Below are 22,173 nucleotides of genomic sequence, written 5' to 3'. Positions count from 1 at the left end.
GTGTGTATGTGAAACCAACGAATTGACTGTGTGTGAAGCTTGCTGTCGTGAAGAACGAAGCTAGAAATGTGGCCGATTAGACAATGTTTGCCTCTACCGTTTCTTCGTTGTTTGTTTGCAGGTGGTCGCAAGTGGTTACTTCTTTTCTATTTCTTAAGATAAAAAATTTAATACAAATGATATTGGGAGAGGGACTCGAGTTTTGTACTTTTTAGATTTTCTACATTACTACACAAATTGTCGATCGAACTGCAAGGGCTTATCAGCCTGCGTTTTATTTTTGGTGGTGAATAATCGCACAAGGTGTTAAGCCTTACTTGCACACAACAATTTCACTGGTGGGGTTTGATTTTTGAACGAACACAACATGTTGCAACCCCAAATGGTCATGCGTATTCATGTTATTAATTAATGTAACCCTAATATATTTTAGAGAAATGCTAAGGAGACTCTTAAAGTGAGACTTTGTATGAACTCTCTGTCATCTCATAGTTTAACGTCAATTATCGTGCTAACATTATTAAACATTGTGCCAAAAACATAAAGTGACAAAGAGTTCATGGAAAGTCCAATATTTTAGAAAGTCTCCATAACATTTCTCTATATTGTATTGACAAGAAAAACTCATTCAAAAGCGTTGTTTTGCAACTTTTTATACATCTTCGCAAAGTTTTAGATAAGAAATTGGAGGAATGTTTTTCTGTTTGGTCACCTTGAGATTGTACAAGATTATGTTTATGTACTAACATACTATACAAAATCATAGCATATATTTACCTACATTTAAATATAATCATAGGTATAGCTAACTTTGCTTTCTTGGCATGCTCCACTTGTATTATATTGGCTCTTTAGTTATTTCATTTGTTTTACCCCTATAACGACTAACAAATGGATTTGTGGCGTTAAACAGAAGCATCAAACTAGAACCAACCATGATGCATTTTCATCCAACAACTTGAAAACAAACAAGAAAGTAAAGAGAGAAAAAAAAGAGCCTTTCCCACTCTAATTGGAGGGACATGTTTAGATTTAATTGTGCTTTTGGTAGGTTCTCTTTCTCTCATTTCTATAAAAAGGTACAAAACAATGAATGAAGATTCTCTCCGGATTCTCTTGGTGAGGATCTCGGGGATCCTCCAATCACGTCCGTTCATCATACATCGTGTGGTCAGAAATCATTGTAAATTTTTTTATTTAAAATTGAATATAATAGTATCTGACGAAAACTGACCGCACGATGTACGATGAACGGACGTGATTGGAGGATCCCAGGGATCCTCACAAAGAGGATCTGAAGAGGATCCTCATTCCAAAACAATCAAATTTCATTCGACTCTGGTCAGTTGTCATCATGTCATGCCCCCCATATATATCGTCCGATAAGAATGAATCATATATTGATGAGAAGAGGAATCTTGCATGTGCTTATAATTAGTTGGACTATTCTCCATATTGCCAATTAGTTTTATGGTAGAACCTCAACTTTCTTCATCCTCATCCTCTACATTATTTTCTAGATTTTTTTTTTGGAATGTCATATGAATTTACACTTTGTTTTTCTTCTTAATTTGTCTTTTCAACTAAAATTTTAAGTGAATTGTGATCTCAATTTTTTCTCAATTCGTAATTTTCATCTTACAATAACTTTATCAAACTTTTCATCCAAGTAACGTATGTTTCTTGTACGTAACTTGTATTTAGGTATATTTCAAACTTCTTAACTTAGAAGTTAAAAAGTTCGAAATAGACCTAAACGCAAGTCATGCAAGAAAAGGGTTTCTAATTCCCACTCTCATTGTTACTAGTTATCTTCTCAAAAGGGATTTCTCATTAAAGCAAAAAGCAAGAAAAGGGTGATTTGGGGGTTTTCCTGTTCATAAAAAAGAACAGTTTTTTTGCTAAATAAGATTGAAATTATGTTTATGTAAGCCTATAATGGATTAATAGTTGCACGTGTATCAAAATGTAATTTGTACGTGAGGAAGACTGACTCCATACCCATAAACAGTTAGATAATTTTCCAAAATAATAATAAGAAGATCCCACCAAAGCCTCACCCAGAGAGGCAACATCATCTCCAAAGCTAGCGACATCAACTCTTGGAGACAAGTCGACAAAACTTCATCCCCTCCATATATTCCTCCAAAAAGATTTCCAAAAGCTACCTTACATACCATTTGGACTCTTTTCCCCACCATTTTCTCCCTATCAAGGCTTACTGCGGCCTATCCTCCCATTCACTAACCCCAACTTCAGAGAATATTTAGCTACCAAGCTTTGCCTTCTTGGACTTTGCATCAAGGATGCAGATACTTCTTCTTTGTTCACATCATTAGAATCTGATGGATAGCAGCCTAAGTTTAATAAAATAAATAAATAAACATTTTCCTAATTACTCATCATGCACTATATATATATAGTTGAATATCAAAGTACACAATGAACAAGACTAACAAGAATAAGAATATTATTAAACAAACTGAGAATGCCGGAACGGCTACAAAACCCTAAGAGGCTACATTGTGACCGACTTGTTTCTCAAACTAAATTACAAGCAATATTTATAGAGAACTAAACCTAAGAAACCCTAACTCGGATGGGTTAGGCCCAAATCCTAAACTAACAAGCAAAACCCAAATACTAAAATAAACCTAAATACTAATATTTTCCAAACACCTACCCCCGGGTCAAACTCATGGCAGTTAACGACATGAGTTTGCCAACAAGCAAATGTGGATGCAAGCCTCTAAATTCCAACGTCAATGCCAATGCCAATACCAATGTTGATGCCAATGCCGATACCGATGTCGATGTCAATGCAAGATTTCCATGGCAATGCAAATTCCAAACAAACAATCAAAAAAATCCAATTTACTCTGTCCCCAACGTCACTCGAGTGGTTAACTAATCCAAATACTCAAACGATCGTTGCGGTGAGCAACAATAACAGACTTCAAACAATTCAAGCGAGCGATGACCAAACGAGCAACCAAATCATTCAAACTAAACCCTTGTGTGGGCCCTATCGACTTAAAAAAAAAAAAAAAACCAACTTTTTCTCCTTGCCCGTGTGGGCCTAAAAAACCTAACCATTTTTATTTTATTATTATTATTTTCCTTCTTATTCTTCTCCACTCCTGCTTTGCTCATGCAGCAACCAAGTCGAACAAAAGAAAAGGGATTGCAGCCAACAAAACAACTCCAGTGCAAAGTCAAACTGCAGAAGGGGACTCCATACGAGCTGCGACAGATCCGACTCATAGGAATCGAGTGCGGGTACGATGCGAGTCATCAAGTTGTTGACGGAAAAGATCAGGTTTCGGTGTAGTTATCAAATCTGATTTGCAGGAGTTCAAGTGGAGACGAACTCGATCCGAATGTTTCTCGAGTCGGAGCTTCATCAAAACGTGCAGGTGACCAGAGACGAATACGAACGGCGGGGAAGGAGCAGATGGCCATCAACACAACTGAAAAAATTAAACACACTTGTTTTTTTTCCTGCAAACTGTCAAACACAACTAGACAATCTGAACATGAACGACAAACAGACACAAGCAAACGGATACCAACCCAAAGAAAATTAAATCCTGAAGATGATGCTCTGATACCAAGTTGAATATCAAAGTGCGCGATGAACCAGACTAACAAGAATAAAGATATTATTAAACAAACTGAGAATGCCGAAATGGCTACAAAACCCTAAGAGATTACATTATGACTGACTTATTTCTCAAATTAAATTACAAGCAATATTTATAGAAAACTAAACCTAAAAAACCCTAACTCGGATGGGCTAGGGCCAAATCCTAAACTAACAAGCAAAACCCAAATACTAAAATAAACCAAACACTAATATTTTCCAACAATATATCTATATATATAGGTATACAACCCCAACAAGGTCACCTCAAAAGGCAATTGAAATATAATTACAGCCCCTCTTTATGGCTAGGCAAGGCAAAGATGGCACAGCAGTTCATTCTTCCATTGCCTTATTGCAAGAGAGGTTTCGACAATTGCAGAGAGCAAAGGAGATTAGGCAGGAGAGAGAGCTCTTGAGGCAGATACTTTCTGAATCAGACAGGACTTGTACTCCGGCCACATATTACGAGCCAACTGGGTTGTTTCTCCAATCTGGATTGACAGTTTCTCACAACTGTAAGCCACCACCTCACCAACCCCAGTACTCAATGTACCTCCAACCTAACTTGCAGAGCAAGCAATCTAGTTACCTGAAGGTTTCTGATGAGACTCGGGATATGGGGAACGGAGGTTCAAGTTCAGTTCCAGTCATGTGCAGAACAGACAATTTTGATGATTCAGATGTCGACACTTCTCTTCGCCTGTGAAGCTACTTCTACGTACTGATGGTTCATCGCTTTGTAATGTTATTGTTGAATATATTGTTCTAGTGAGATCTATTAGTTATATTGGGGAAGCATTAACAATGTAATTATAATATGTACCAGGATGATCAGAAGCAGTGTCTTATGTTCCTTTCCGAGTCCAGTCTGTGATCTGGTCAGTGTACAAATGAAACCCAATCATATTCTGTATGGTTTGATCACATCTACATATCATTTGGTGGGACGCAAAAATGAAGCATCTTAGATGAAAAGAGGGGAAATATTTGTAACATGGACAATATATCATAAAAAGTTTGGTTCTGTGTAGGCGTTAAAGGGAGCTTTGAGAAAACCTCACCACCACTCAACTTTGTTGAGGTTTTTTAACGGATGAACATCTTACATAGAGAATCTCTAAAACACAACCGGCCGGCTTCTCTTTTTCTTATTCTAGTACTTCATAATTTATATTTTGCAATTGATGTATCCCTATACAATTATGTACAAGTGTAAGTAGACATTTATTTATATGTTATACAATAAGTTTAATTGAATTAAAAAAAATAAAAAATAAAAACCACCTAGGCCCCAGGCCCCTCCTAGGCATCTAGGCACGATGCCCTTTCCCGCCGCCCTACTGTTATCTAGCGCCTTTTAGAACCTTGGAAAATCTGAATTCAATATCTTCATCCATGGTTGAAAGAAATGATAATGGGAGACTGAGACAAGGGTGGCTTCGGTTGAGAGAGAGAGAGAGAGAGAGAGAGAGAGAGAGAGAGGCATCCGTGCTTTGGTTAGGGTTTCGTTTAAGATGATGAATAGGGAATATTTTGGTTTTTTTATTTGATTTATAAAAGTTTTTAGGGAACTTTAACGAAAAGCTCCCGGTACTGTTCACTTTAACGAAAAACCACATTTTTACACTAAAAAGTCAATCATGGTACTATTCACTTTATCCTTTATTTTGTCCTTATCATTAAAACTCAAAGTTTCCAAACCCTTTTCATTAGTTTTCCTAAGTTTTTAATGTTAAATAAGCAAATAAAAGGGTAAATTTGTCTTTATGGGCGTGTTGTGAAAGTGAATTAAACCCCAAGCTGGTCCTGTAATATTTCAAACATAGAAATTTTTGTAAAAACTTGATAAACCTTTTATAGTTAAAGTAATTTTGCATTGACAAAGTCAGTATGAACAAGTATTATTCACATTCTAATTTCTATGCACCTTCACTTCCGTTAGTTTCTTGTTAATTCTTATGTTCGATTCTCCATCCAAGGCTGTGAAGAACCTAAGCGAAGAAGATGTTCCTTGGGCGCAGTCAGTTAAGTCAGAACTAGGCCATCATATCGAATCTTTCGATGTGGGCCGAATCAGAGTCCATAGATGACACACAACTTGTGAGTTGGATTATAACCCAGTGACCAGTGATGGCACACAAAACTATCGACATATAGAAAGATAGAAATCGAATCTTACATAATCTGCACTATTTTTATCAGGAAAAAGATGACCTCTCTGTCAACCAATGAATTCAAAATGATAAATCCTGCCCATTTCAAGTTCAATAGGTTACTGTGAAAATTTCAAATCTTGGTACTCAAATATTTGAATCTTTTTACAGTATTCCTTCCTGATTCTTCTTGTTACTTTCTTCTCAATTTTTACCTCTTGTATGATTCCGTCAAAAATGGAATCGCGCGAAATGCAACTAATGTCTACTGACATTATCAACAGTGTCTTCATGTTCATCAGATATGGTGTTCTGTGGTCTCTTCTGAAATGAATCTTCGTCGTAGTCTGTACCATCCGAGTCCTGATCACCATTCCACTTTCTTTTCATGATTTTGGGAACCAAGCGGGTCACCTCTTTGGTCTCCAATGTAGCAGGATCATTCTCTATCCTTTCAAATCGAACAGCACCAACCTTTCTGGCATTTCCTGCTAGTATCTGGCCCAAAAAGAAAAACAATACTAACAAAGATATTACTCGGTCCAAGTAAGCGAGAACTCTTTTAATACTAGTTAATCCAAGGCAAACCCAATCTACCCCCACCACCACCAAATATATGATTGACCAAATCATCCAAAAAATAATACGCGCAAGCATTAATATGGAGACCTAATTATGCTAAAAGTACAGAATTTTCAAAGAACTGTATGCAGCAAAATATTAAACATCATACCTCAAGTTTAAAAATTTGGTGCTTTTCTTTTTTATCCTGGTTTTCAGACTTGCTCTCTTCAATCTCCTCTTCATTTTCATTTTCAAGAACAACTTTGATGCTCTCACCCGTCCTTGGGATATATCCAAATGCCTCGCATATAAAACCTGATACTGTCTCATATTGATGACCCTGTAAACGGGTAAAAGTCAGATCAATGTACAAGTGAAATTGGAAAATATGTCAAACATCCAATGCACATCGCTGATACTTTTTAAAATTGTCTTCATTGAAAAGGAAAACAGAACCATTTGGAAAATAATTATTTTAGCATGACTTTGTTCTTTGATAATCGATAATGAGCGGAAACTAATGAGCTCTTGTAAGGTATTAGAGTTCAGCTCTCAAATCACACTCATAAGTATTAGGTGAGCACAAGAATGATTCAGGATTTTTTATTTGTAGAGTGTTTGAGTGTTAATATGTCTGTAATTAAAGGGAGGACATATGCATACCCATAACGTGCCCTCAAATTCAAAACAAGGAAAGACCATCTCTGTAAATTAACCTTGCATGAGAAGTGCTACTTCCAATGTGGACAGCTGTTCATCAGACGATTTTAAATGAAACTATAATATGAAACAGAGCCAGTTTCTTGGTAATAGTCGTTTCTCATGCAAGAGTTCAACAGTATCCGTTGTGCTATCCATGTGCCGGTGCAAATTTTTGCTTCCTAGACATAAAGTGTGGAAGGCTAGGCATTAGTTCACAACGAGCCCTTGGTTTGAGTGGAACCAAAGAGCCTTTGATGGCTCAAACATTCAGTCTAGTACAGGACTAGTGGACTGAGTAGGAGCCAAACTCTTTAATTCCCGTTTCTTATTTTATTTTATTTCACTAAATTCTTAATTCCCTTTGCGTGTATGTGGGTTGGACACTAGGGTTGTGGCCCTTAAGACCTAGGTGCTTTCAAATATATTTTTACGCATCAGAAAAATAGAACTACATCATATGGTCTTAGTTGTATTACACTGCAATAATGAACAAGCAATTATGCAGAAAAGACAACAATGACCTAATGCTCAATGACAAAAGATCGGGGAGGATGGGTATGGTATGATCACTTAATATATAAATTTCAAGAGCAACATTTAGAATTCAAAACTTTCAAAGATACCTCTGGCATCTTGACATTTAGATCTTCAGAGAGCTGGTCAATAGATGTGTTTGCATCTACATCGAATATCCCCTCTGCACGCATCACAACGTAGCCAGTTTTTTTCTGAATCTCCTCCTGTTTCAGCATCAATAATTTCAGTCAGATGTTATCATCAATAATTATTTTATTTTATTTCTTGAGAAAGACGTTATCATCATATTGAGAAGCATAGTTTTGTGTGTTTATGGTTAAACAAAAGTTGTGCTTCCCTGTATGTGTAGAGCTACATATCTCATGCATAAAAAATTTTGGGACAAGGAAATTTTCTTTCCGTTGCTTGACTTTATTTGATTTTGTAGCTTTTTAATGTGATAGATTTCGACTGATACTACTTGTGCAAATGGGTGTGCCCCCATAGTGCTTTTGCTACATTACATATTACAAAAAAATTGGTCAAGGAGCACAAACAGTGGTAGTGAGAATTACTTTTGAATCATTTTCGTCAAATATTTCACCAACAATTTCCTCAACCACATCTTCCAGGGTTACTATCTGTTTCATCACAAAACAAGTTAGAGAGATGCTGCACAACTTGGTGAATTTTTAACAGAAACATTGGACATTAAATTCAATAATGAATGAAGAACACACCCCCACAGTTCCACCGTATTCGTTAAGAACCACGGCCATGTGAACCTTTCGAATGCGGAACTCCCTAAGAAGATTCCAAACAGACATTGAATCTGCAATATGGACCATACTCCATATGAGTCCAAAAATAAAACATATTTCAAACCAGATGGCAAACACGTTCCAGACAACTTTTACCATGAACAGCATATAATTTCTTAAAGAGCTATCCCAACTTGATACTATGCACAATAACAAACTTAGATTTTTAAAAGTAATGTTGTTAAAGCTTTACAAGTGAATTGACCTAGTATCATGTAGTGACATTAGTTCAGAGTCCTGAACCCATAGATTTTTGTCAATGATGATTACCGGGCACAAAGTAAGCAGGTTTTTGAGCCATATCCCCCACAGTAGTACTTTCTAGTAGCTCACCCTTCAAAATCAAACAAATTTACAGTTCTGCACTATGAGATCACTTATTCAATTAATAAATAAAGAATAAGGATTTCATAGAGGGACAAAAACAAGTACAAACTGTCTCACCTTCTGAACATAATCCAGTAGATCCATTGCATATGCTATTCCTACTATATTGTCAACACGCTGCTCAAATACAGGTACCCTAGAAGAATGTTCCAAGATATTATCACCAGAAGGCATGAAAAAACTATTCAGTGTACCACTAAAATTTTGGATTACCTTGAATATTGATGAGTTACCCACAGGTCGTGAAAATCAACTAGCGTTGCACTGGCATCGATGGCAACTACGTCTACGAGAGGTGTCATCACCTCCCTAACATGTGTATCTTTGATCTCCAACACATTTTCAATCATATCCTGGAAAAGGAGTTATTTTCCCATAAAAAAAGTGCATCTCAGATAAAGACCGTATATCAGAAAGCTTGACAACTAATAAACTTAAATCCCCAACACATCCCACTCTCTTCTCTCCAGATACAAAAGGCCCTCGACGTGTCAAGGAGTATAACATCTCTATTTATTATAACTATTCAAAAACAAAGTATTAGTTTTTCATCTTGCAAGTAATCAAAACCAAAAGATATTTTCAACAAAAGTGAAAAATAAAAAGCCCTGTTCCAATACCTGTTCTTCCTCCTCTATTGCCCCACTCAACTCTGCCCCCCGCAGCATCAGTTTTAACTCCTCTTCAGTAACATACGGTTCACTGATAAAAGAAAAATCATGTAAATTAAGGGCATAATTTCCTAAGTAAACAACATTAATAGATACAACTTGAATATCCCACAGATGTAATTCTTTATTATCCATAAAGTGAAGGTACGCATAAAAAATAACCAAATTAAGGTACACCAGAAAATATAGTCAGGTTAAATAAAAGAAGATATCCTCAATAATATTCTAGAATGATAGATGTTCTGCTTGCTGTCAACAAACAAATGAGATAAGAATCCTAATATATTGTTAAACTTAGACGTCTAATCCACAACTAATTGGCTACATGGAGATCCTGGATCATATAATTTGTTATAATGCAAGGCTCATAATTTTTGATTAGTCAGACTGACCCAAACACGTGGATTAATTATGTTGGGTGATATGGAGCATTTGTAGTTGTTGGGGTTGGCATGTGAATATTGAAGATGCTATGATAAGGTCCATTGGTTTAAAATTCTCCCATAAACATAAGCCGTTAGGAGCTGTTGAATACTGAAGATGCTTCCTTTTTTTCTTTTCTTTTTATTACTTGAGAAGCTTAACTTAAGCCATATGGCACATCAGCTGAATACGTATAGCTCTTGGGTAGAGATTTCCAACGCACACCTAACAGAACAAAGTGTATGCCACATTCTAATAGGGAGAAAGAAAATTGCTAACTAGAAAGTGGCCTAGAGTTTGTCTCTAGCCACATAGCCAATGTGTTTAAAAACTCAATTATACATCATATCATAATATGATGTATAAGAGATAACATGAACAGAAATAGAGAAATCATATTATTGAATGGTCATACTAAATTCATACTATCAAATTTATGAAATACAGTATTTATGTGACTAGTCTTCCTATGCCACTCTCCTTTATAGAAATGTCTACAGCTAGTCTTTTAACTGAGAAGACTAGTCAGGACACTTAGGAGAGGGAAAAAAATGGGAGTAAAGGAGTTAGTAAAGGAAGAGGCTTTTCAGTTGATGTAGGAAAGAGATAAAATGTGCACAATTTACAGGCAGATAACTGACCTCCTAATAAAACAACGAAGGAATTTTCATTAGATGGTAAAACATATAATCTGGTTTTTCAACAATCCCCACTAACTATTTATAAATACAATCAGCAACAGATGTTTTGATTAACACTTAAAGATACTTCCAACCTACCCATAATCTGACTTTGTCATCTTTCCTACTCCTTTGGCAAACAATTTCTTTAAGTTACTGTATGTACTATTATGTCTATAAGCCACGACAAAATGAAAATCAGGGAGAATTCAACTTGGGTTATCAAAAAAGCAAACCTTCTTCCTTTTAACCCAAGTATTTTTAGCATCCCCATCGATAGATATGTAACAATTCTCCCCACCGGATATAGTACCAATGAAAGCCACGCCACTGGCCTAACCTAGGGGCATCACACCCAACATTCAAAAGAAGTAGGTAACATCAGTTAAGGCAAAACCAGCAAACAACTCAAAGTTTAAAACAAAAGAGAAAGATGTAAAACTAGTGGTCATAGGCGGTTTTAGTTGAAGTTACAGAGATTTCTAACATACCACAAACCTTGCAACCTCTGTGGGATTGTGAACAGCAACACTTTTCGGAGTTATTTCGGTGAGAAGCAAAATAGCAACCTTGCATCATCAAGAAAAACAAACAGTATTTATTATCAAATCCACTAGTAGTCTAGTACATTGATTCCTTATATTATTTGTGTATATGCAGCCTCTAGCCTTTTATAAGAAGTTAGGAAACAAGAAAACACAACACTTCTTTTACACTTTACTTCTAAAAATAGCTTTTTTCAGCAAAAATCAGCGTCTATGTAGTAGACATATCATTCTCTTTAATAAAATAATTAGACTCTCTCTCTCTCTCTCTCATGTCTATGTTTGTAAATTGATCAAGCAATGAAAATGAGACATACAGTCATTATGCCCGTTGCTGCAGTGACACCAGCTTCACCAAATATTGCTGTTGCGGCATCTGTAACTAAAGCAGTTGCTCCAATATTGACAACACTGAGTAAATAAGTAAATTCTACAATAAGAAAGAAATGTTCAACTTCACGATAAAAATAAATAAATAAAAATTAATGCCAGCAAGAAACGAGAAGGAAAGTACGTTGTGCCAATAAGTATGGTTGTCAAGAACCGTGTAACATCGTTGCGAAGCAATTTGAAGACGCCATTTTCAGACTCTTTCTCAGCCAACTCACGAATCTGACACATTATTAATATCAGTTAACTAATGTTATTTCAAGATCCTAGTGTGTCGGATCATTCACTTTCATTCATTATTCTAATAGGAAGATCATTCGCTGGAAAACGGGTACAAGTATTTCAAACTCACAAATATATCAGCACAAAAGGACCAAAAAAGAAGAACACCATAATATATTGAGCTTCTAAATGCCATTTAAAAGAATTGTCTCGTTAAGAATGAAGCTAACCACAGATAACGCTAACTCTCATATATGAAATCAAGTTATTATTGACTAATTGCAACGTTTAGGCAAAGATCCTTTGCAGTATTAGTTCAAAGGTACAAAATACACTCTAGGGAGGGCAGAGCCTAACTATATTACGTCATGTGACAAGATATCAAACCAGAAATGGAAACTAGCGAAAACATACAACTGAACGATAAACCTTAGTCATAGACTAACAATACACTCTTCTACAATGTTCATTCATATAACGTACCAGGATACAAAGTAACATTACAAAATGAAGTCAAAATGGTACAGTGTCCAGTTGGGTACAAGTTCAGCATCCAAACAAATATACATTCCTTGACAATACCGATGATATAAGCATTCACGTAACATAGCATGCTCATACCTTCCAGGGCCAGAGGGTCGTAATTGAAGTCTCCGCCATCGAGAAAAACGCCGAGAGACCCAAAAGCGCCGCCAAAATCAAACCCTGCTCTTTGAACACCTGCAGTACCTGCAAAGTCTTGGGCCAGGCATTCCTGAGCAACAATATGCTCTGCCCAATTACCCCATAACCTGCATTGACCACACCCTCCACAGCAAAAGCTCTCCTACAGCCATAAATCAAAACCCCACAAACCACAGCTGCCAAAACTACACCACACTTCACCAATTCCTCAACAAAATCAAACTTCGAACCCGAAACAGCATTCGTACCACCCACACTCTCCCTATCTTCACCTAAAGCTTTCAACGGAGCTCTATTAACCAGCAAGTCAACTCCTTCAAACCTTGGAGCTAAGAACCTCTTCACACCGCTACTACCGATACAATTCGGCCCGAATCGAAACGGGTACCGATTATTTTGCAGCAAAACCTTTACCGGAAACTTTATTTGCCGATTGCAACACAAGAGACTCCATGATTTCGACCCGGAAACGAACATATTCGGAGCCAGAACACAAGACTCGAGCGCCATTTCGATAAATTACAATAAAAGAACAGAATTTGAACAAAACCCAGAACGAAAAATGAAGTAATTGAGAATAAAACAGCAAAGAATCGAATAAATTTATTGTCAAAGTTTTGAAATTGGGGAAATTTTGAAAATTATTGTATAGGGGTTTTTCTAATTTTCATGTGTTTGGGATATGGGATACTGGATGGGACAAAATTGGGGTGTTTGAGGGGAAATTTAGAAAAATAGCCAAAATTTTGACTATAAATTGAATTTTAACCAACTATTATAAATATTTATAATTCTATTTAAAACTTGACATGAAAATATCATAATACCCTTTACTGGAGTTCACCGTTCCTTATTCTCTGCCTTACCCTTTTTCAAGTAAAAACCCTTCCCCATTTTTCTCATTTCCTTATTTTCCTTGCTTTTTATGCAATTGCTTTGAAAAATTATGAACAAAAGGCAAAACTAAGTTAAACACAATTACAGAGAAAGAAAATGGGTTGTCACTTGTGCTCTTCACCTTCATCTTTCTTCCACAACCCCCAAACTCCCTCCCGCTCTCTCCCTTCTTCTTCCCCAACTAATTTCCAACTCAGAAGCTCTACAATTAACACCCCTAGACTCAGTTTTCCTTCACTGCAATTTTAGTCGAGAACCTGTAAGCAAATACACCATGTTTATTTTCAAAACCCATATTTTACTTCGAAGAGACTGGGCATGTTTGGCTGCTGCTACTGCTGCTGAATAAGTAGTCACAGACGAGCAAAGGATCATTAGAAAACATGATTGTAGTTGCATCACATTGTATAAGAAAAACATACAATTGGAAAATTTAAAGACAAAATATCTTGGCGGGGGTAGGGGCTGGAGAGGAGGAAGGCAGTTCTTTGACCCTGGGTAAGTTAAAACCATCGAAGCTGCGAGGGTGCCCAACGGACAATACCAATTCATACAATAACTCCAATTAACACCCCCAAGACTCAATTTCCTTCACTGCAATTTCAGTCACAAACCATTGAAGCTGCAAGACCCAGTCTCAGAATCAGCACGGCTCAGCACAGCACTCTAAAGCTCCAGAAATTGAAAATATTCAGAGCTCCGTTGGAAATTCCGGCTCTTTACGAAAAGCTACATTTGGGTTAGAAGCTTTAATGGTTGACAGCCTCTGTTGACCCTAAAAACTACCAAGCCTACGTGGCACGCAGGCCGAGTAATCTATAAGCTAACTACATCCTTCGATGAATGCGGGGGGTGCCAACTCGTCGGTCGAGCTCGACCGAGGAGTAAATTTGCTGATGTTGCGTTGGGTGCGCGACTTACTTCTGCGTCCTACGATTACGACCGAGAAAGGAACACGTCTCGACCTCTTGGGCTCTCGAACCTGAAGACAAGGTTACTATTCTTACGAAGTTCACGAATCGTCGTCGTCGGATTCGGTCACAGTGATGTTATTCGTCAAAGTAAACTCTTGCCGAATCGACACCAAAGTGTAAGGGCACAAATACTCAAAGCGAATATAAGTCTTAATAGTGAACGTGGTTCGGCTGTCTGAATGCCGAACTCTAAATCTCACTTGGGAGTACCCAATCATAAAATAACTCGGCGTGCAATGCGCCGAGCTCAATAAACTGTAACACCTCACTTCGTCGAGAAGGTTAATGAGATGACCTCAATCAATAAGGATCTGGAAATCCTTCTCGACCGAGACTTGGATAGGTAACCAACCGTCCTCGCCGCAGTGTTGTCGATGCCAACGGAAGATACTGCGAGACTGGCTTATTCTACGACGACAGAGCTATCTATGCCGACTTAAGATATCACCGGTTGCTTCCACAGTGTTGTTGATGCCAACGGAAGATGTGTCAGCGAAAAGGGAAAATAAAAATCTCAATGTTGCTGAGAGAGTTTGCACAAGGCAGTTTGTGTGTTGAATTGGAGGGGCTTGAATGATGCACAGCCTCCTCTATTTATAGCACTGGATACGTTTGAAGCCGAGTTAAAACCCTACTTGGACTAGGTCTTCTTCTCCTGATCAAACACCAACTCAACCAGTCCTACTTTCACTATAATTGTGAACCTAGTCCTTTATCAAGCCGGATTCGTTTCCGGGTTATTGATCTTGCCGGGACTCCTCATTACATCAGGATTCAACTCGCCTTGCGGTATGGCATAATCGACCCGGATTTGGAAGCCCACGACCTAACTGAATCCTGTTGTAAGACCTTTTGGGCCGAGACTAATTTTATACTCAGCCCAACCTAATATTTTGGGCCCAAACATTGCCCCCTCACTTCTGAGGTCCTCGGCCTGAATTATTTGGTCGAGTTTTGACCTTGAAGAAGCGAATCTTACACTCAGCAGCGAATCTTACACTTAGAGCCCAAGTCCTCCATTTCTGAGGCGCATTTATTGAGCACGATTGCACGATCTTGATCCTGTTGACCAAAACACCACGTGGCATCCTTTAACACGGCCAATCCCCAATAATGACGTCTAAGGCGTGCGGCTCCCTGAACCGTAGTGCCATCATGACATTAGTGCTGAACATGACCGTGCTACCTCAATCCGCGAGCCTTTCGTCATCGTGCAGACACCAAAACGTCATTTGCCCTAAATCTCGTCGCCACACGCAATCGTGCGCTCCCAAAACCTGAGACCCTTGGGCTTCTCAACTGCATTTCCTGAATGTTCATAATGATTAGCGATTTTTTTTCAGTCGATTTTACCCTTTATTTTGAATTTTGAACGATTGCCCTTCCTTCCCCAGTTCTATAAATACCGAAATTCTCTCATTTGTTCTTTCACGCTTTTAAATTTTCTGAAATTTCTCGCCATCATTCTCCAGTGCATTTCTTCTTTCCGGGTCTTCGTTCTTCAATCTTTAACCCATAAAGTTCTTTTCTTGTTTCACCATGGCCTCCTTTATCTCTAAACTTTCTAAGGAGTGTGACCAATGCCAGAAAATCATCGATCGGAGTTCAATCAAAACCATCCGATTTGAGAGCGATATAAGCACCCCCATCAAATCTTGGGTCATCTCTTCAAGGCGGCGGTGTCATCAACCATCACTGAACTTCTCCAGGAGCACTGCCTATCACCCTTGCTACAAGGGTTCGACTGGTCGAAGTGGGATGTGGCGAGGCCTCAAGGTTCTTGGCCCTCGACCACTACAACCTGGGCCGCCTGGGTTGTAAAAATGGAAAAGCTCTTCGGTGAGCAATGGAAAACCCTAGGCATCTACGACGCCATTCACCTTTCGTCCATGGAGGTTATTCTGGACAAGGAGCTCCTCCTAGCGGCTTTATGCTTCTAGTGTTCGGCCACTAACACCATGGTCCTCCTTCTCGGGCCCCATTAGCCCCACCATCCTCGACCTTATTGCCATCTTGGGACTTCCCCGACTGGAATCCTAGTCGACTCTGCCCTCCCTAGGTACTCGTCGAATCTTAATTTGAAGGCGCTCTTCGACAAACGGGCCATTGAGACACTAAGCCGTGAAGGCCAAACACCCTCGAATGAGAAGGTCCACAAGCTTCACAAGAACTTCTTCAACCATAACACCCTCTACCTCCATTTTACCGGCCGAGGAGAAGAGGCCTTGCGAGAAGGAGAACACGAGGCGTTCCTCTTCTATTGGTACAACAAATTTATTTGTTGTACCAAATCTAACAAGTGTTTGGTCGAGAATATGCCAGTGGCCGAAGCCCTAGCTAGCGGTCATACTCTAGCACTCAGCCCGACCATTCTTGCCCACCTTCTACGCTGCTTGGCCGAGACAACCCTGGATAAGGTCGATCCGCAGCAGAATGGTCCCCTCTGGGTCTTCCAACTCTGGCTGCAGGTCTACTTTGCTCCTTTTTGGCCGACGATTGCTCACTTCTCGCCTACTGAAGCGCTTGGCCCTTAACTGGCTTTTCGGCCAATCCCCCCCTCACCAAGCCAAATAAGTGTTCAGGTACTTCTTTGCTCTCGATAACCTTTATAATGACGAGTTCTTGATCTATCGTTGTCGAGAGTACCCTTCGTCGATCAGACTTCCTACAACAGCATGGGGTGCGAACGAAGATGCTAACCTTCGTCAATCCTGGGGGTCTTTCATGCTTGCCCGCGACCTGCCTCTCGGCTGTGAAGGTCGCCGAGCGAGTTAGGAAATGTATCATCCCAACTTCCTCGCTCGGCAGCTTGGCTATCTCCAAGGTTGTCCAGTCCCTCTTCTTTCCTTAAGGTCGATCCTAAGCCGCGGACGCGAACTTGGCTCTTCAGAGAATGAATGCACCGACGCCAAAAGGGAGTTCCAGGAACGGTGCCAGAAATTCCACCTTCGACCAGCCACTCCAGAGACTCTTTGTACTGACACCTTCGGTGATTGGTAAGAACAGTATACCGAGCAGTTTTTTAATGTTCCGGTCGAAACCGTTTTAAATAACCTCTTTGGTGGTCGACCTAAGAAGGCTTCTGCCCCCCAAGCCCAAGGTAACGGTTTACTTTGCCTTTTTCCTTCAACCTTAAACTATTGATCTGCTTTGTTGATTTGCTTTTAATTTATCAAGTAGCCGATTATCGAAAAAAGTGGTGGTGGTTGCTGCGGCTGCGGCCGAGAGAAAATCGATCGTCTCTAAGAAAGCAAAGACTGCTGCGCAGGCCTTGTTGAGCAAACGGCCTCGTCAAGAAGCCGAGCCGACCACCGAACCTTCTCGGCCTGCCAAACGGATCAAAAAGCTAGCGAAGAAAGGAGAGCGGGAGATTCATGTCATCTCTAGTCAAATTACGGGAGCGATGACTCCTAGCGTTTCCCCTTCTCCCCCTATCGCCCAAGCCTTGGTCGAAAAACGGTCAATTCTAGCGGAAGCAACAATCCAAGCACGGCCTATTTCTGAGGTTAGTAAACCAGTTGATGTTCCACCGGTCAAGGCTGCACCTGTCCTGGAAAAGGCAGTCCCTGCGACCAAAAGAACTTCCCCTACAAATCCAAAACCCTCAGTCTTCGTCTTGGAAGATAGTGAGGGGAGCGACGAAGTTCCACTGGCGAATCACCCTCGTTCCCGCCGTCAACCTCCTCCTATGTCCGAAGTGGCCGCCCAAGTCGGCCCTCCTATGGCCGACCGTGGTAAACGACCGACCGAAGAGCCAGCAGCGGTGATAAAAATGCCCGCTCCTACACAAGACCAGACCTCGACTCTGCGTCTGAAGCGGCTATCCTGGTCAGCCCTTCTATGACCGACCGTGGCAAACGACCTGCTAGAGAACCAGAGGCGACGGTGAAACGCCCGTTCATCCTCAGGACTAGAACCTCGATATTCCTCCGCAGGAAGCCACTTCGACCTTCGTAAGTACCTTCTACTGTCTTTCCTTGATTATTTTTTTGTTGTAGAGCTCTAAACCAGGAAAGTACTAACTGTCAGGTGCTTGTACACTCTTTTCATCAAAAATTCTATGCACCGAAGAGTGTTATCTATGTCTCTTGGCCACCTCAGTGGCCATCGAACGTAGATAACCTCCATCGGCCGCGTGAACTAAGAAGCAATCTAAGATACTAGGCTCGACCATTAAGTTCTTTAGGTTCGAGCAACGATCTTGAAGACATGGCCGAAGTCTCATCTCGGCAGGTTTACAGAACAAAACCTTCTTGTTATCTTTTATGATTTCTTTGAGCTCACCTTGATTTTGTGTGCAGACCTCATGGGAAGTCGAATTTAAAGCCCTCTTGTCCAGCACTACTGGAGGGGCTGGTCCTTCGGCCACCACAACTGAAGTTCCTGATTCAACTGCTCTAGCTCGGTTGCGAGAGGTCTTGTCTCTTTTGGCGTCACAAGTACTCGAACGCAAAGGTCTTGATTTGCTCAGTGCTTGTCTAAACGACCTCGGAGCCGATGGTCAACTGAGCGGCGAGGCTATCGTTCAGGCGTCGTCTGCCTTGAAGCGGGTTCGAGAGAAATTTAGTATCTTTGAGAACGCTCTGAAAGCCGAACAAGACCTGCAAGCTGCCACAGCCGTCCAAGATACTCTCCGTCCAAATATGATGCTTTGAAGGCAAAAGGAGAGGCCTTGGCTGACCTCGACCGTCAAATGGTCGAATTAACGAAACGAAGGTCGGCCATTGCTTCCAAGCTTGCTAAGGATTTCGAGTCGGGCGGTAAAGCTTGTTTAACCAAGTATGCGGCGAGCACAAAACGAGTCGAGCAATTAAAAATGGACAAGAAGAACCGGCAGGCCGAGGACATAATGGGCGAGGTGCGATGGCTGGAGTTGAAGGCTCTTCTCAGCACTCTTCTTCCTTCTTCACCTTAAATGTAAACTGATCGATTACCTCAATATGTATTTTTTCATCGGCCTTAATGAAATGAATTTTTATTCCTGCATCTCCCATATGACTAGATAGTACTTCTTTAAAAACTTCCCATTGATTAGCAATTTGTGAACTAAACCAGTCCAGTCTCTAAGATGATACGCGCCTTTGCCTAGAACCTTATGTACGACGAAAGGACCTTCCCAAGTTGGCGACCATTTGCCGAACCTAGGGTCTTTAATTCCTGTGGGCAACACCGTTTGCCAAACTAATTCACCTTCGCCAAATGTTTTATGTTGGACCTTTTGATTGTATGCTCGCTCGGCAATCTGTTTTTGTGCTACCAACAAGTTATAGGCATCGAGTTGCACTTCTTCCAAGTCTTCCAACTCCTGTCTCATGGACTGATTATATTCGGCGCTGAACAAACTACTTTGTTCAATTATTCGTAACGAATTTATGCTTAACTCGACTGGTAACATTGCGTCGTGTCCGTAGGTTAGTGCATACGGGGTTGTCCCAGTCGCCGATTGGAGCGATGTTCGATATGCCCATAAAGCCTCGTTTAACTTTAAATGCCACTTGTCAGGCCTTTCTTTTATTATTTTCTCGAGAATGCCAATCAATACTTTGTTACTTACCTCGGCCTACCCATTTGCTTGTGGATAATATGGTGTAGACTGTTCAAGCCGAATTTTCAAACTTGCCGTATATTCTCTAAGCCTCTCGGCTGTAAAGATTGTGCCATTATCAGTTATAATCATTTCTGGTACACCGAATCTAGTCGCAATATGTTCTTCCACAAAGTCGCAAACTTCTTTAGACGTTAGCTTGGCATACGATTTAGCTTCGAACCACTTAGTGAAGTAATCGGTTGCTACGAGTATCCATGCGTGCTTGGTAGCCCCGGAAGATGGTGTGATTTTGCCGACTACGTCCATAGCCCATCCTCTAAACGGCCATGATTTAGTGACCGAATGTAATGACTCGGCCGGGACCCGCTGTATAGGACCATGAATCTGACACTGTATGCACCCTCTTGCGAATTCGATACAATCCTTCAATATTCTTGGCTAAAAATAACCGTGTCGCCGAAGCAACCACCGTATTTTACGTCCGGACTGATGAGCTCCGCACACCCGCTCATGGACTTTTGTGATTGCTTAAACACTCTCTTGGGGGTCAAGGCATAACAGTAATAGACCATCCTCACCCTTTCGGTATAACTCATTTTGGTACGTGACATAGTTCGTGGCGTGAACTCGTGTCTTGCGACTATGTTTTCCATTGGGATTGTCAAGGTACTGCATAAGGGGCTTTCTCCAATCATCTGGCATTGCCTCGATGGCACAAACCTCTATAGGGTCTTGTCGGTCTAGCAACGAAGGTAAGGACATGACTCTGGTGCGTATTACGTCGTCGCGTCAGAGGATTTGCTAGTTAACCAAGGCCGGGTATAGCTGTCGTAACACCGGTATTTCTCGGCCTAGCTTGCCCCCCAGGAGTTATGCACCGAAGGCGATTTAAGCCAACTCGTCCGCGGCGGTATTATGGGTCTGGGAAATATGCTCGAAAGTAATACCGACGAAGGATTCGACCAAATAGCTGGCAACCATGTGGCAGGGTGCCAGGGTACAACTCATGCAGCGGAAAGACCCATTAAGTTGGTTAATCACAAGTTCAGAGTCGCCGAGGATGAGGGCACGGGTGGCCCGCAAGTCATGAAGGATGCCAAGGCCGATGATAAAGGCTTCGTATTCGGCCTGATTATTGGTGCAGTCGAAATCCAGCTTGAGCGAAAAATACCAACGATCATGGTTAGGAGATTGAATGACAATGCCAACGCCGGTCGAGGATGAAGTACTTGAACAGTTAAAATACATCGTCCAGTAGTTATCGTGCGTTTTAACCATGCCGATTTCGACCTCGATGTCCCCAAAACCGTAGGGGGAAGGGTGTTGAGCAAGGAAGTCTGCCAATGCCTGGCCTTTGACAACTTTCTAGGGCACGTATTGCAAGCTAAACTCGGACAACGCCATTGTCCATTTCCCAATTCGGCCTTTTACGATTGGCCGGGTAAGCATGTACCGGATGACGTCGGTCTAGGCAATGACTTGTATGACCGACGGAAGCATGTAATGCCAAAGCTTGGAGGCGGCGAAGAACACGGCGAGACAGAGATTCTCAACGGCAGAATAATTGATTTCTGGTTGATTAAGATTTCGACCGAGGTAAAAAATAGCCTGCTCCCGCCCGGCATCGTTATCTTGGGCGAAGAGGCAGCCGATGGACTCTTCAGCCACCGAGATATATAGTTTGAAAGGTTTACCGCGCCGGGGTGGAACAAGGATAGGCAGTGTCATGAGGGAGACTTTGATTTGTGTAAACGCTGCCTGATGCTCGTCCGTCCACTCAAATTTATCTAAGTCCTTAAGTTTCAGAGAACGCTTTCATTTTACCTGCCGAGTTAGCTATAAATCGACGGAGAAAATTTATCTTACCGAGTAAGGACTGTAGTTGTTCTTCGTCGTCAAGGGTGGAGCACTGATGATTGCGCATGCTTTATTTTCGTCCATTTCAATCCCACAGTGATGCATTAGGAAGCCAAGAAAATTACCGGTCGACACACCGAATGCACATTTGGCAGGATTCATTTTGAGGTTGTGTTGACGCATACGGAGGAAAGCCTGGCGGAGATCATCGAGATGTGTCTGCCGGTGTTTGGATTTAATTACAACATCGTCGATATAGACTTCGACGATGGTTCTAATTAAATCATGAAATATGGTATTCATTGCCCGTTGGTATGTGGCGCCGGCGTTTTTGAGGCCGAATGGCATGACAACCCATTTGTAAGTGCCAAGTGCCCCTCAGGCAGCGAAAAGCAGTTTTGTGCACATCAGCTTTGGCAATGAAAATTTGGTTGTACCCGGCATGGCCATCCATAAAAGATAAGATGGCATGATTTGCCGCAGCATCTATTAA

At 40.7% G+C, this 22,173-nt stretch overlaps 2 protein-coding genes and 1 long non-coding RNA gene across 3 annotated transcripts in view; 1 reads left to right on the top strand and 2 right to left on the bottom strand.

Moving 5' to 3' along the window:
* The first annotated feature begins 3,947 nt into the window (after positions 1 to 3,947).
* On the top strand, positions 3,948 to 4,352 carry LOC126590346 (uncharacterized). Its single transcript, XM_050255823.1, has one exon. The coding sequence runs from the start codon at positions 3,948 to 3,950 to the stop codon at positions 4,350 to 4,352; it is 405 nt and encodes a 134-aa protein (XP_050111780.1).
* A 1,399-nt stretch (positions 4,353 to 5,751) lies between these two features.
* LOC126589713 (DUF21 domain-containing protein At1g55930, chloroplastic-like) lies at positions 5,752 to 13,134 on the bottom strand. The gene is made up of 14 exons (XM_050255092.1): positions 12,342 to 13,134; positions 11,623 to 11,720; positions 11,426 to 11,519; positions 11,055 to 11,132; positions 10,800 to 10,903; positions 9,410 to 9,491; positions 9,003 to 9,142; positions 8,847 to 8,925; positions 8,673 to 8,736; positions 8,322 to 8,413; positions 8,157 to 8,222; positions 7,689 to 7,805; positions 6,533 to 6,703; positions 5,752 to 6,297 (listed from the first exon to the last, which is right to left on the bottom strand). The coding sequence occupies exons 1-14, from the start codon at positions 12,912 to 12,914 to the stop codon at positions 6,058 to 6,060; spliced, it is 1,998 nt and encodes a 665-aa protein (XP_050111049.1). The 5' UTR covers positions 12,915 to 13,134; the 3' UTR covers positions 5,752 to 6,057.
* A 1,027-nt stretch (positions 13,135 to 14,161) lies between these two features.
* LOC126589724 (uncharacterized) overlaps positions 14,162 to 22,173 on the bottom strand; it is a 52,303-nt gene continuing 44,291 nt past the window's right edge. The window contains exon 3 of the long non-coding RNA XR_007611903.1: positions 14,162 to 14,539. This is a non-coding gene — a long non-coding RNA (uncharacterized LOC126589724). The remainder of the gene's footprint in view (positions 14,540 to 22,173) is intronic.

Source organism: Malus sylvestris, chromosome 11 (genome assembly GCF_916048215.2).
Source record: "Malus sylvestris chromosome 11, drMalSylv7.2, whole genome shotgun sequence".
Lineage (NCBI taxonomy): Eukaryota > Viridiplantae > Streptophyta > Magnoliopsida > Rosales > Rosaceae > Malus > Malus sylvestris.
The sequence above is the reverse complement of the archived record's forward strand: the minus strand, read 5'-3'. Positions and strand labels throughout refer to the sequence as shown.